At 52.3% G+C, this 15,208-nt stretch overlaps 2 protein-coding genes across 2 annotated transcripts; both read right to left on the bottom strand.

Annotated features, from left to right (window-relative positions):
- Positions 1–6,249, bottom strand: TGME49_270210 (kinesin motor domain-containing protein; the record flags this gene model as incomplete). The annotated part of the gene is made up of 6 exons (XM_002365656.1): positions 1–1,613; positions 2,588–3,611; positions 3,866–3,991; positions 4,184–4,478; positions 4,769–4,985; positions 5,613–6,249. The coding sequence occupies 6 exons, from the start codon at positions 6,247–6,249 to the stop codon at positions 1–3; spliced, it is 3,912 nt and encodes a 1,303-aa protein (XP_002365697.1).
- Positions 6,250–8,587: 2,338 nt separating this feature from the next.
- On the bottom strand, positions 8,588–12,906 carry TGME49_270220 (hypothetical protein; the record flags this gene model as incomplete). Its single annotated transcript, XM_018781571.1, has 2 exons — positions 8,588–9,034; positions 9,463–12,906. 2 exons carry the CDS (start codon positions 12,904–12,906, stop codon positions 8,588–8,590), a joined length of 3,891 nt encoding a protein of 1,296 aa, XP_018636607.1.
- Positions 12,907–15,208: the final 2,302 nt, after the last annotated feature.

Genomic DNA, 15,208 nt, shown 5'->3' with positions numbered 1-15,208 from the left:
CTACAGGTTCCTGCCGATCTCTCCTAAGTAGTTTTCCACATTATCTGAGGTCTCCGCCTCGCAAGGCGAACGGAAAGTGCTTCCGGGATTCGAAGAGAAAAGCAAATCTCCTTCACTGGTGCCAGGCAAGAACTCATCAGAAACCTGTCTGTGTTGGTGCCCTCCCGTGACTCCACCTATAGAGGCTCCGTCGTTCGTGGCGTGAAACTCCGATAAGCCGCGGTGTGCAACATGGTGCGGCTTTGATCTCTGATCTTGAGCATCATCCGAAACTGTGAGGGCATGCTGTACACAAGAAGTTGCTTGTTGACGGTGACTTCCTCGGATGCCGGCAGAGCTGATAGGCTGGTACGTGCTGTCCGCTGCTGTCTCTTCGCATGCATGTTCCACACCGGCGCCGTGGTCCATTCTTCGTGACAGAAGCGTTCGCTGTTGCTCGGTCGCAGCACCGTTTTTCGAGAGAGAAGAAAAAGATCTTCTTTTCGGTAGCTCCGGACAGCCACCGGGGCCTTCGCAGGCGGGACAAACAGGACTTGTTGCTGCTGTGGTGCATCGATAAGAATTCAGCAACAAGCGGTGGGCTAGGAGGAGGGTGTCTACAGTGCAAGTATTTGCAGCACTGGATTCGTTCAGAGATTCAAGTCTGCTCTCTGGCCGGTGCAACCGGGAGGGGAAAACTGTCCATGAAGGACCCGGTTGGTGCGCGAGTGAGAGCAGCTGATTCTCAATCAGGTCGATCTGCGCCTGAATGCGCCTCTCCTCCCGTCGCTGTTGCTCCTTCCGCAGCTCGATGTCACGCCACAGCTCCTTGTGTTGCCTTACACAGCAACACTGAAAAGGGGGTCTTGGAGCTGCAGACAAAGGACCTACAGGATGTTTCTCAGCGGTCTCGGCCACATGGTCAGAAACGGTTGCGTGAGGACGCTGTCCACTGCACCCAGCCGGAGCCGTGAAGGTAGGGAAAGGTAAATCTCGCGTTCGTTGCGGCATTACATATCCCATTGAGCAGGGTGACTGCTGGAGGCGACCAATGACTTTTGCCTTGTGAATACCAAGCGGTTGTGATGTTTGATCCCTTTGCTCCCATTCTGAGCCAACCAACTGCCTTTCACAAAAACTCGTGCGCTGCTCTGCCGGTCCACCGCAGGGCACTCCTTCATCTGAATTAACGATTGGTTTATTCTTTACGAACGAAAAACACGGTGAGCGGTTGTCCCTGTGTGCCGATTTCACTGCTGTTCCGGTGACTGCCGCCGGACCCTGTACGGGCTGCGTTTCTGCATTTACTCCTTCTGATACGCCAGCAAATAAAGAGAGCTTGAGTGACATTCCTTCGTCTGAAGCAGAACGCAGAGATATGTTGTTACTGCCCGAGCATAGAGATGGGAGTAGTGGAGAGGAAGTACACTGCTCGATGTTGGTTTCAGTGACTGGGCGTGAGAGGCGGGGTGTCAGTGAGCTCTCGGGTGTAGCTTCGGTGACGGGGAGAACATTTGAAGAGTTGATAGAGGAGGACGACTGGGAGGAATGTCGGGCCTTCGGCGCAAGGGAGCATGAATCAACTGAAGAAATGTCGCTTTCGACGACACACGATGAAACGTCATTGCCGGGGTCTGTAGGAACAGGTGAAACCGGAAGACGAGAACACCTTGATTTTTGATCCACAAATCATGTCACTGCCTCTCTTGATACATCTGCAAGGAGGACAGCACTGTTGATAGCATTTTTAGTTGACTCGCATTGCCCACAACAGGAACCCAGGAGGTCAACTGGTCGAATAGACAATGATACGTTTGAAGCCGCGACTCCAGACTGCCGTTGGTGACGTAGCTGCATTCCTACATACAGACACCACTGTGTACCGATAGATCTACCCGTAGAGAGAGGAGATTCACATGTGGTATTTAGAACAGTGTGCTTGAACTCGTTGGGCATATTCAGTAGCTGCACACGTATATACTCGGTTCTTTCTCGTATTATTGGTTGTAGGAGTGCGCGACGGGTACGTATGAGACAAGTGTTGATTCATCTGAGTCTCCATCTGTTTGAGTCTTCGCATCTCATGCTGAGGCATAAAACGTTCCAGCAGTTTATCGCAACTCACCACTGTCGCTGTCCTGTGCTCTGGAAGTAGAGACAGGTTTTTTCAAAGCGCAGATGGGTGGAGGCGGGCACATATGAGACGACCAAGAACACATGGCGGATGCGCATGGGAGACGCATTGTTCCGTTCAGTTGTTCCCGCTGTTGTACATCATCAGTTTCATGTTGCTTTGCTCCCTCGCGTGGGGTTTCTTGCAAACGAAAAATGTGTTTTTCGCTCACTAAGGCGCCATCATTGAGTACGAACTCAGACGCGACGTCACATTCAGCTCTGCCTTTGTTCCTCGGCGTACCATTCTCTGAACGATCCTGGAGTTCCACCGAACGAGCATCAGAACTAGTGGTGGGAGAGGATTTCCGGCGCGTTTGTCTCCTCGGAGAACAGGATGAGAAAGATTCGTTCGCTTCCACGACGTTTTGTGCACTGACCGGAGGAAGAGGTACCTCTCTAGAATACGAAGGCCGCCTCCCACTCATATTGTTACCTCCGTCTGTTGATCCTCGACTAAACCTGCCTTCACAGCCCGACTGCTTCGCTCCTCCCCTCTGAGTTGCCGACATCGCGTTTGATGAGGCTGGAACCAAGAGGTACATATTTGTACCGGCGTTAGATCCGAGTTGGACAGGGATAGCTTGCGCCTCGCTAAGGTGGCGAATAACTCTCCCTGTGTCGGTGGAAATCCCATCTCCCTTGGTGCCATCCGAATGTGCTCGGAGCTCACATCGTCGTCCTTGTTGTGCCAGCGCTCTCTGAAGTACATCGGGAGTAAAAGCTCTGGCATTTCGAAGTATCTCTTCGAGTGATGCGGCGTTCAAAACTGAAACGTGCAACACGCCTGAGCAAGGCGGAGCACCTAGAGCCTCGCTGGGTACAGCCGAAACCACTTTCTGGCCTCCAGCACCAATATCTGAAATCGGGTGGGAGGCTCCAGATGAATTCGTCTGCGTTCCCATGTTCTTCCGACGGGGACAGCAAGGAAGCTGAAATGATGACGACGATTGACTTCGCATCTTCACGACCCAGGCGTTCGAGCCACTCCCGCTCGATTGGGTGGACTCCTCTGTCCCTAAGGGCGACGAGGGTGGCGACGAGCAGACCGGAATATCTGATGCCCTTCTTTGGCGAGGTTTTAAAGGGGATGCATCTGGAGGATCGCTGGACGAGACCGGGAAAAGATCGTCAGACGTGACACCCGGTCTGCGCCCTTCCACCTCTACTTTATGTTTACTCTGCTGAGAAGGCCGTATCCCAACAGAAGAAGGCCTGCCTCGCACGGCACTATCAACTGCATTCGAACAATGACTGCTGCTACTCGATAAGAAAGATCCGGTGTCCTGGCTGACCGTTGGGTGGCGCGCTTTGATCAAGTCACTGATTGGGTTAACGGACTGACAAATAACCGATTCGTTGTAGTACTCCCGCAGGGGACCCAATGGAAGAAAATACTGCCTCCGCCAACAGGGGATGAGACGCGATTCTGATGCAATGGAGAGGGTGGAGAGTGACACCTACAAAAAGGCAAAAGCCAGCCGTAGTGTCACTCCGTCAGAGAGAGGGAGAACCATAGTATCGCCTTTGAACATACACTTTGCTTGCATTCCTCTGTTCTCAGTCGGTGTGACTTCAGTTGCGAGGGAGGAGGGATGACGCGGAACAGCAGAGAGCTAAATATGGCTCGGCGCCCCCCCCTGTTCCGGTCATCAGCGCGCCATCAGTCAAGCTGGCGCGTTCTTGTCTGTTTACAGAAGGGAATGATTCTCACCTGGAGTTCTGATGCTTCTGGATTGAGGCAAAAAATCATGCAAACACCACACTCTGGCTGTAGATAGTCGAACAAAACCCTGTTCAGGGCTGACTGCCGCCGATCAGATTCGTCTAATGTGCTTGTCTGCGCGAATGAGAACCACACAGAGGCGCGAACGTCGTCACCTCCACAGCATGGTGTCACTGGGAGCTGCAAGATGGGCCCTCATACTCTTTTGTGTACAGAAATATAACTACAGACCGCGGAAGGCGGAACCAAATAATCATTTAGAGCATTCAGATGTACATACCTATATACTAATGTGGACCTTCTGACCTGCATTTTCCGTATGAGTCGGTTAAGCGTCGAAATCGAAGCATTCAGGGATCGGCTGCAGCATCCAGCTTTCGATTCGTCCTTATATCCATTTCCAGTATAAAGACGTCGGGGCAGGTAGGACGGCGCCTCACGTTCGCATCCGGCGAGGTCGACGAGAGTCAGCACGCCGTAGAATGCACATTCGCCGACAGGACGTTCCGGGATCACCGGGCGCTTCAGAAGTTCTGAGGCTCGTCCTTCAGAAACGCGGGTGTGCACGAAGAACTGAACCACTGCGTGCGATCGACTAGATCTGCGTTCAAAGAGACGAGAGGACAAGCCAGAACTTCCCAGTTTCTTTCCGAAAGTGACGAACCCGACGTAGCGATTCCCCACCCCAAGATCCGTCACTATGTACCACGTCAGATAAAGGATGCATTGGCATCACATCGCTGTCGCTAGAGTGTCATACTCATGCTCGGGGGGATCCTGCTTTCTTTGGGACAACGAAGGCTCTTCTTTGTGCTTCCAAATATCAACAATTCGACCACGACCACCCATGAGGCCAAGGAGTAGCCGGTGAACTCGTATATATAAGCTGACCTCGAGTTGAGATGAGAATCGCCAACCCTCCTTTGTTGTCGGGCATCCTCCAACAGATCGAGTGCCGTTTGCTCGTCATCGACTGTGCAGACCTTGTACGTAAACTTGGATGTCTTGATGAAGCATTCTTCGTGGCGAACTATCAAGGGAGCACCGGTTCTCCTATCAGTTTCACACTCGGGTAAAAGATCGTAGAGTGCCTCCCCAAAAATTTCAACTGCGCACACGGCAATTGTTTGTTGCAACCGCGCCGCGTTACGGTGCTCGAACAGCGAATGAATGAAATGTTGGACCAAACCCTTCTCTCTTTTAGTCCCAAACAAGCTGCAGTCAAGCACACAATAAGCACATCCTGCCGTTCATGACCGAGTGATAAAGGTTGTCTTCCGAACGGTCGATGTATCAGGGCCTTCGAGGTTCGTGTCTTCCTGACGTACCGGAACTGACAGCAGAGCTTCCCTTCTCAACACAAAGTCTTTACCTTGTATCAGATATTACAGTGCAACGACAGCTTAGACCTTACAAGCAGCTAACCGGCTGAATGACAATTAAGGTCGCTTATGCGTATATCTACGAGGCTGTGCAATTTTTTTAATCCCCGACCCCCGGCAACCGACTTAGATGGAAAATGTGCGTTGCGCAGATATCCTGGGATGGAATGCCTCCTATGGCGTTGGCTTTCGGCTTTTGTAAGTGATTCACTGGCGGAACGGCCAGAATAGTGTGTGCTGGCTTTTTGAACACGCAGCGTGCAGAGGAAATGTGTGTGTACGACCCGCGTCGGATACTGGTTGGGAAGTATGTACGAAACATCAGGTGCCTTGATACCTGTGTGTTTTCCCACTTCCGGTTTGCCCGTATGCGAGGACAGTTTCTTTGACGCCCAAGCCAATTGCCTCGACTATTTGTGGGCCTCCTATCTCATGGTAAATGTCATCATTCGATTCCGGATCAGCAAATACCCGACTGAACCGGAACTCCTGCAGGCAAGTTCCTCTGTGACAAATAACTCGAGTGTTGTCCTCGGGATGCACACAAAGTGCCAGGTTTCTGCTGCTCCTGGGACCGACTCCCCGAATTCGGACAACAACACGCTTGTCTGAAATGTTTCTCTCAGATCCTCCAACATTATCAGCGGAAAAACCACTTGTTACACAGCGTTCATCAGCAGCCCCGGCATTACTCGGCTTCTTGATGCCCGCTCCTTGGCTGCTCGCTCTCCGTGAGTAGCCATCCTCAGAAGTGTAGTTACCATCGGACTGGCCACCGTTAAATCGACCTGCAGGTACGGAGGTCCGTCGCCTGTCTCGGCCGCGAATAACCTGGATGGGCGACACCAGATGGCATCTAGTGGCAGCCAGTCGGTCGGTCGTGCTGCCGCTCCTGCGACGTGGGCCAAGAGAGCATGGGACACACGGTACGACGGACGGCCTGCTCAGCGTGCTATCCGAACAAGCCGAAAGCGTATTGCCAGTCGGCATGCCCCCAACCCCCGAGCAGTGCATCACGAGAACGAAGAACTTTGTACAATTTGTGGTTCAGGATCTTTCTTGTGTATCACAAGAGAATGACCCTGCATAATGTACAGTCGGGAAGGTTGCATGCATAAGAACACACCTGAAGAAGATTATACATGCGGTCCCTGACAGAAAACCGAACGTTCTTCGTGACGATCAGGACTGCCGGCACTCAAGCTCTTTGATTACTCTATGGACAGCGTCCGGAAGTGCTGACTTCATCTGAAACGGTGCGGGTGTGTCAGTTGTTTCAGTTGTGTAAGAGAACAGCAGCATTTACTAAGCACAAGAAGAAATGAGATGATGGACGTAGGACTAGCGTCTGTTGCGCGCTAGCAGAATTATATATGAGCTTGGCGATGATCATCTTGGTGCAAGCGACTTAATGCATTCTTAAGTCCTTTCACTGCCAAAAATCGACTTTTAGGTTACGCCGTTGCACACCCAGGCCGTCCCACTTTCGGAATTTCCCGAAAAGCAACAGTGCGTATACTTGAACAGGGTATGCGGCGCAGCGGCCGTATGCCATTGCGTGCAGGGTGAGTGAATGCGTCGTTGAATGCTAGAGATGAGAAATCGATGTTCAGCATTTCATCGATCCGCGTGAGTGTCGCTCAAAAATTACCAATCAGCATTGAGGCTGCGGGTTGCATGCAGGACACTGAGGGCCCCTCGCAAGGCAGAGGCGGGGCCAACGGTTGTCGGATCAGACGAACAGAGATTTGAAGAGAATACAGAAAACACTAAAGTGGTTATTCCTTCTTTCATTGCGGGTTATAGTTCTGTAGAGACAACCAATTTAGAACAGTTGTATCACGTTGCCAGCCTCTCTACGGAAGCCCGATGTTGATGCAGCCTCGGGACCCTCTTAGATGGTAAATTGTTTCTTCGGTGACCAAAATTCTCTGCTGCTAAGAACTATCTAGAACCAGTTCCCTCAAAAAACATGGGATTACGTGCAAGATTCTAAAAGGACAGGCATAGCGGGCTTCGCCCTCCAGAAAAACGGAAACAAAGGAATAGTCCTGCGTTGAGAAGTTTCGTGTCGATACAGGTGCCGTTTGGGATGTGGCAAATTCTTCCCGTTGTGGGCCTGAACGTTGTTCCTCTACTTGCGAATATGGGCAGTCGTTTGTTGGAAGAACACGCGAAAACTCCAGTGACAAGTGTCGGGGGCCTGGTTTCAGTCAGGTTATCAGTCACTGGCTCCTCAAATAAGCAAACTGCATGCTCCATCCTGAGAGGAAACATGGGGTTGAAACCTCAATAACGGCAACCTTCAGCAGAGATCCCGTGGTTTTCGCTCCTCCAAGGACGTACGGAGTCGTTTCGTTTGTGGCAGGGTTGCTCAATGCGTTCTTGTGAGGCTTGCAACACTATTGTTCGCAAACTAGCTCACACATAGACGTCTTCCGTGGCGCGTATGCTCTCAAAACCCATTGGTGGAAAATATGCTAACAAACGCTGACATTCACACACAAAAGCAAACTTCATTAGGACCGGGACAAGCTCTTGTTGCTGCACATTCTGCCGGTATTTTGTGTGCAATTCCCACCACCAGGTACTAAGGGGGGTGCTTGCGTGATGTTCGGTCACTGTTTCAGATGTTCGCCTCACCCAGAAGGCATGATGCGTTAGTCATTGCCGTCCGAGCCAGCTTGCCTTCGATTAACTCATGCAACTGCCACCGTAATTATCTGAACTATGAGTCCACAGCAGAAACCCCTTGTGACTGAAGCCGTCTCGCTCCCGACCGCTGAAGGGTTAGCCAGCAACCTCGAACCAGCTGACGCCTCATAGCAAAACATGCACTGCATCTCTTATGTAGTCATTTCTTATCGTCAGTATCCTTGTTGGTCATCTTCCCGAGCTTGCGTAGGTATGCGTCTGCATGTAGTTTCATCGACTTCAAACGTGGAGGTGGCCAGTTCTGAATCACTGTAACACTGTGGAGTGCGGTACAGAGTAGGTTGCAAATGCTTGTGAGTACAGGGCAACAGATAGCCAACTAATTCCGTCCCCTGCAGTTGTTGAGCTCCATCGTGCTGCTACACTAGAATATGCGATTCTCTGACGCATCTCTGTACATGGCATGGGGGTATGCAGCTTGTTCGGGGAAATAATCCCGACGCTGCTCTTCGTACAGCACCTTGTAGTTTGATTTTAAACAGATCAAAAACGGCAGCCTCCTCAGGTCGTACTACCAGACTCACTCTTTCGAAGCCAATTGTAATTTTAGACAAGACCACAGGAACCTTCGGCAGTAAAAATGCTGTATCGCCGCGCGTCCTCACGAAGCTACCTAAGTCCATGTAACGTAACAGCCAAAAAACAGGGGACCTAAGAAGTGACAAAGGAGAATTATAGAGCTACAGAAGCCCCACCATCTCCAGCCAACAGGCGGGGGGACCTTTGCACAATTCGCGTTGTTGCCTGATCTCACAATATCCTCGTCGCAGGAGCCCGAGCCTGTAGCATCAGCCCGTGAGACAGCACCATCTGGCTTTCGGTCCGCGGCACTCGAGTGCTCGCTTGCATTCTTCGTGTGCATGCGAAAGCCTCTCTGATGTTGATCACGGCTGACGGTTGTCATCGAAGAAGCACGCCCAGAAAGACAGCATGACGGCGACACGCAGCTCGAAGACACACTTTTCGCGAGAAAATGCTTCTTTCTCCAGCTGTATGCATCATGTAGACGCGCCATATTCAGAAAAAGAATTGGTGATGCGGTGCTGAGACGAACAAATACCTGCACCAAAAAAGAAGCATAACACATAACGTTAGAAGCACCAGTGATACGTTGATTTCAGGAATGAAGTTCCAAACGGTGGTGGAAAGAATATCGCCTTCGATGATAGATCTCAGAACAAGGGAAGCGTCTGGGTCAAGCAACGCGTAAGACGCATTTTTAGAAATGCGCGCATACGAACGGTTGCAGCCAGCAGACTCGGCCTCGTAAAACGGAAACTGCTTAAACGTCATGGTCTGAAACGAGGCTAGGCGCTCACCAAATCGACGCGTTTGTCTGTGGGTATCCGTGGGTGGACAAGAGTGGCGGCGTGATGATTTACAGAGAAAAGATCCTTCGTTCAAGCATCCGAGGCGCATGTGGAAAAGGACAGATTCAAAGAAGTAGCAAACGTGGAAGGCTACGCAGAACATCGATAAAAAACTTACGTTTGTGTTGCCGCACAGAAACATGAACATCATGAGGAACGCGAGTTGGCAGATTTCGCCGAAGGCAGGATCCAGTACGACGCTGAGGCAGAATCGTCCACCTTGTCTCCATAGAGAAGTAACATTCTTGGACCATCGCAAGTTGAAATTCTTCGAACCCTGCATGCCACGTAGTGAGTGTCGCGGTTTCTCTCCCTCTAGCAGTTCCCCAGTCGCTTCCCTTCCTTGATTGACTGCGTCATCACTCAGCGTTTCGGCGCAGCGCCCCGGGCCCCACGTTCGCCGGAGAAAAAAGAGAATGCACGACATGGCAAGGAAGTAGAAAGGCAGAGCCAGAATAATGAGGTACAAGTTCTTGAAGCGGAAGAAGCCTAGAAAGTAGACGTCCCAGTATTCGCGTTGGATCCATGGGTATATGTTTGGAACGCGCGCTGAACACCACGGCGGCATCGGCGAAGCAGCGTTCGAGATAACGCGTTCCTTATTGCCGAGAAAGACCCGCAGACTTCCTGGACCTGACTGAAGCCCGAATTCAGAAGGGCCAGAAACGCACCCGCGCTCGGGTGTCTCTACAGCTGGACCCGTCACGGGGTTTCTCCCGACTGCATGTACGCCCAGTGAAACTGCACTGTCGAGAGCTGCTTCGGTTGCAACCTGCTCAGCTTCCGAAGCCCAATAGGCACGAGAGCCAAAAAGGAACCGACGCAAACGAGAGAAAACGGAAGCGGCTGATTGAGGCAATCCCACAGCAAGGACACGGTAGGCAAACTGCGAGAAAGTCAAGGTGTGCCGACGAAGGGGAGCCGGACCGAAGCTCTGCGACACGGTAGAGTATCCAGAGTCCTGGCGGGGAGCAGGCATTGCGTCTGACTCCTTCAGTGAAGAAGAAACGAAACCAGCAGATGGTTCAGCACCTGGTACGAAAGACGGGAGCACATCCAGTGAGTCCGCCTCCGCGTCCTGGCTATACGGTGTAGGGACAGTCTGGCCGAGAAAAGCGGATGCAACGTGGCAGGTCGACGTCACGACTTGAGACGTTTTAGGGCATGCGCAGTAGAGGTACCAGGGGTAAGCCATAGCTAGGAAAATAGGTAAGACGACGGCGACAGCCTGGAAGAGCGCAAAAATCCAGTGATATCCTGTGGCGACAAGGAGTCTCCCGTAACTTCTTCGTCCTCTGACATGGCAAAGCCAAGTCTGTGTCTGCACTGCGGTGTGTGTAACTGAGCCGTCCGTTGCTTCGTCCTTTCTACCACGTCCTTCCACGCTTTCGTCGCTGTTTCCCAAACGCCGGGAAAGTGCTGCCGCTTCGGATTTGTCGCCTTCTCGCGATCCGTGCGTTTTCCTGTCGTGTGGCGAGTTGCCTACCATGGCCGACGAGGCGTTCGGCGGACGTGGCTGCCTGCCTCTTGGTCTCAACGACCCAACGAGAGGGCATGTCCGGAGAGTATGGAAGAACAGCGGGGCGAGAGCAAGCGACCCGTTGGATCGGAGAAAAGACGCCAAGAAGAAAAGAAACGTTGCCCCCAAACGGAGGAGAAAGGGAAGCAAAAGTGTCAAAAAACGCTTGCGAATGCGTTTTCCCATTGCACGAACGGCAGACGTTGCACACGTCGACTGACAGGGACGCGGAGAAGCCTTCTCGACTTCCTTGCTGCGAGAAGACGCCTCGTGTCTTGACTGCTTGACAGATGTGCAGTTCAAGCGACTCTCTGCATTAAATTCCCTCTTGCTCCTTACGGCCTTTGGCATGTCCTTCCCATCCTGGGGTGCCTCTTCTGGAGTGTCGAGACAGTCGAAAGACTGCGGGGACCCAGCCGGTGGGTGCTCAGCGAAGAGAAGCATATACAAACCCCACATGGTCAACGCCGCAAAGAGACTTTCGGTGTACGCTGCACTCATGTGGATGTTGGCGGCGGAGAAGGAGAACCAACCGGCAGCAAGGAACGCGATTCTGCAAGACTCTTCATTTTCGTCTCGGACCCTTTCCACACTGGGCATTTGTCGATTTCTCTCTTCTTCAATAACATAGACGTCTTCGCCTTCGCGTTTCCATGAAGCCTGCAAGTACGAGTGACGCTGTGTCCCATCTGAAGACGAATGGACAGACTTCCGTCCTTCCGTGTCGCTGTCAGTATGAGCTGTATAGACAGCCGCAGCAGGCGAGCAGTTTTCCCCAGGAAAGAGTGGACACGCTGAATCCCGAGAGTCTCTGCTTTGTTCGTCGGCTTCCCCCCTCACGCGAGCCTCTGCAGCAAGGTGCATGCGCGCCACTTCGAAGACACCTAGCGCAGCGAGAGCGAAGGCCAAGTTGCTGACAAGCACGGCGGCGAAGCCAAAGACAACGGCGTCGTCGATGCGCGCAGGAAACGGAAAGGAGTCCTGGAGAGGAGGAGACGACTGAAATCCCTTGCTTGACCGGGACTCCTCGCTCTCTTCTGACTGGCTGGCAGAGAAGCGGGAGGAAGAACGAGGCACAGCACTATCAGCGACCTCGGCAGCGCGCGACAGCAGGCGTCGGAGGAAGCCACCTAAGTGTATGTACACCACAGAGAGACCTGGGAAGAAGGCATGCGTCAGCTCAAAGTAGTACGCCGTCTTCTGCAGCGCAAACGTCAGAAAGTATTCGCCGTCCCAGCTAAGGAAGGGCACGACAAGGCGCCAAAGAACGCCATCAAGTTTCACTTCGTTGATTGGAGAATTCCCAAAGACTCTCTGATCGGACTGAAACCCTGGGCTCGAACCGGAGGAAGAGACACGCGATGCCGGTGAACCCCCAGATGACACGCGGCGGCCGCCAGAATTCAGAGACTGTTTCTTCGTTGCCTCCCATTGCGTTTCTCCTCTGTAAAGCGAGGACGAGAGACGCGAGTCGCGTCCCCAAGGAGGCAGAGCACTCACAGGTGCGACGTCAGCCGCCAGAAAACCAGGGGCGTCTTCCGGGCTCGGCAACCGCGCCTGAGTTTGAGGTGTACGTACACCCGACCCGACGCCGCGTCGAGGAAACAATTGCGCGATCCCTTCGTCTGTGACAGATGTAAGGACGAGCACTCTGGCTTGCTCTGCAGGTGGAGCGTCTTGCCGAGTTCTTCCCTCCTCCAAGCCTGCTCTCTGCTTCCGGTCGTTACGTTGTTCTTGTGAGAGAGACAGAGGCGCAGACTCAACTGTGAGATGGAAAGGGTGGAAGTGTCTGAGAGCCGCGCTGTGCGGCGCAGACAGACGGCGAGCCAAGAGGGATGGCGAAATGTAGTCCTGTCTCTTTGGAGCTGTGGGGTGCAGCAGAGAAGACTGGCTGTTGTAGGTGGGATGCAGATGCGCCCACAAGCAGGTGAGTGAGAGACACAGCAGCCGCGACAGAAAGGCAAGGAAAAGTACGCGGAGACGCAGACGAAGCAGTGAAGTCCGTGCTTTCAGCGGCTTCCCTACCTGCGCACTTGTCGGCATTGTGTTCGCCAAAAAAATGTGCGTTGTGCGACCGGAGCAAGAAGAGAACGACTCCCGTCTGAGAGAACGGCGGTAGTTACAGACAAACGCGAGATGGAAACACGAAAAGAGAAACACCCCCGAAGAAAGAAGGACGAAGAGGCAGACAAGAATAGTGAAACAAGAACAGAGACGAGGGACGATAGAAAGAGAGAAAGACTTGAGACACACGGGGATTGTCGGAGGCAGTGGGAGCGACGGAGACAGAGGATCCGCGAAGGCACCACGGACGAAAAGATAGAGTCTTAGTCTAAATTTTTCAGTTTTTTCGCCAAAGTTCACGATTCTGACGAATCGACAATGCACCCGAAGGAGTCTCCGGGGACGACGGAGGGAAAGACATGCCTACGAGAGGGCGGTTATCTTAACGGCTGCGATGGACACAGAACTGGGCGGCGAAGGGATGCTCGCGGCTTCCCGCAGAGAGAGAGACACCAATGGGAAGGACGACGAAGACGGCATTTGATTTGCAACGAAGAGGGGAAAACTCCGGGCATTTCAACGTTTAAAAGGGCGTTGACTCCTTTCTGTCCCCGACACACAAGGCGATGGACGGACCAAAGAGTCTTGACAGAGGAGACAGCCGCACACAGCCTTCCCGGGACCTTTTCTAGAGGCACTTCTATCTCTCTGAGCAGCAACAAAGATACACATGTTTGCCTTCTGCACAAAAATCCTAAAGCACATATCACGAATCGACCCGGCGTCGGTCTCCACCAGACGCATCTGTGTAACAGTTACCATAAAGAAATCGAAAACGAAGACGGACACAATCAACAGATGTAACACCTTCACAGAGTGGGCCGTCCCTGGAAGGAAGGATTAAGAATCCACGTGGCTTGATTCCTCTCGAATTCCTGTTTTTCCAAGTCCTTTCCCTCTCTGCGTGTCTCTCAAACAAGAGACAAAGGAAACGGGAGAACTGAACTTTCTCGGCTGCCCACAACGGCGCGGATTCAGGCGCAAGTCGAACTTTCGTTCTCTCACTCTCTTGGGATTTTCCTCTTTCCCTGGAAATCGGCGTCCGTCACAGCCGGGAGAGCCTCCACTTTCGTTGACGCTGAGGAAAGTCGGAAACGCTTGACCGAGGGTGGAGTCACCTTTGCGCTTGTCTCGCCAGTGTGCGATCTACGAGACAAAGGCGGAGGATGGACGCGCTAAATAGAGACTACCTTCTTGTTCCATACTCCAGAAAAGAGATATTTGCGTTGCTTCCTCTTCTGAGTGTCTCTCTGAATCTTCGAGATTCCTCCGAGTCGGCAGAAAGGAAGTCTCTATTTTTCCTCGCTCAGAAAACATGAGAGACAACAAGAAGCCTGGGTGACCTGCGCGGCCGACTCGCTAGCTTCCGAGGGAAACGCGGCTTTTTTGTCGCTCCTTGTGTGTATTGCTCCTGCAGTCTTTGGAGATAAACGGGATCGATTTCGGAGTTTTAATTTCGGAAGGCGTACACCGTAAACCCGTGTGCGTCGCTGCTTTGGTCAATTTGAGGGGTGTCACGGCGCCCGCAAATCTTGCGTGTCACTCAATGGAGGCTCTGGCGCATATTTTTGACGTTTTTTTGCATGTCTCTTCTTGTTGTTCGCCTCAACACGGAGCTCTCAGTTGTTCCTGTTAGTCGAATTCGAAAACCCTACGCGTTTCCCGTCTAGTCCACGGACTGCTGCGCCTGTTCGAAACAGAAACTGGCGCCGGTGTACGGACAACTGACTAACGAACCACGCGGAGAAGCCTCGTCGTCAACGCCACTGTCAAAATCATTACGTTTCTCTTTCCACGTCTATCTTATCCCTTCGGTGCTCTGAGATAAACAGTATTCCCCCTTCTCTGCTTCACATGAGTCGATTTTCCTTTCTGTGCAAATAGGCTTACTGGTGACGCAACCTCTGGCAAAAAATGGTACACTCGCGCTCCGTTTTCTCAGAGAAAGACCTTCTTCCTCACCTTCGCTTCACCTCTAACAGTCTCTAATTGATTCAAGCTGCTTCCTTGTCCCTCGTACAAGGTTTCAGTTCCTATCTCTCGAGAAACTGCGGCTTCCTGGCGATACTCTGGTGGGTCTTTTCTGTTTCTCTGAGGCTTTCCACCGCGAGCAGAACTGCATGTCCTTCTTGCCTCTCCCGTTTGCCTAGCTTTTTCTCCTTCCTCACCATCTTACAGTATCCTCTCTCTTTCTCTTTCTCTCAGTGTCTCTTTCTCCTTCTGTCTTTGCCTCTCTCTCTTCATCTATCTCGCTGTGCCTCTATCCACTTGAACGCTGGTC

The sequence above is a fragment of the Toxoplasma gondii genome, chromosome VIII (assembly GCF_000006565.2).
Source record: "Toxoplasma gondii ME49 chromosome VIII, whole genome shotgun sequence".
NCBI classification, from domain to species: Eukaryota; Apicomplexa; class Conoidasida; order Eucoccidiorida; family Sarcocystidae; genus Toxoplasma; species Toxoplasma gondii.
Note: the sequence above shows the minus strand (reverse complement) of the source record. Positions and strands in the feature narration are given on the sequence as shown.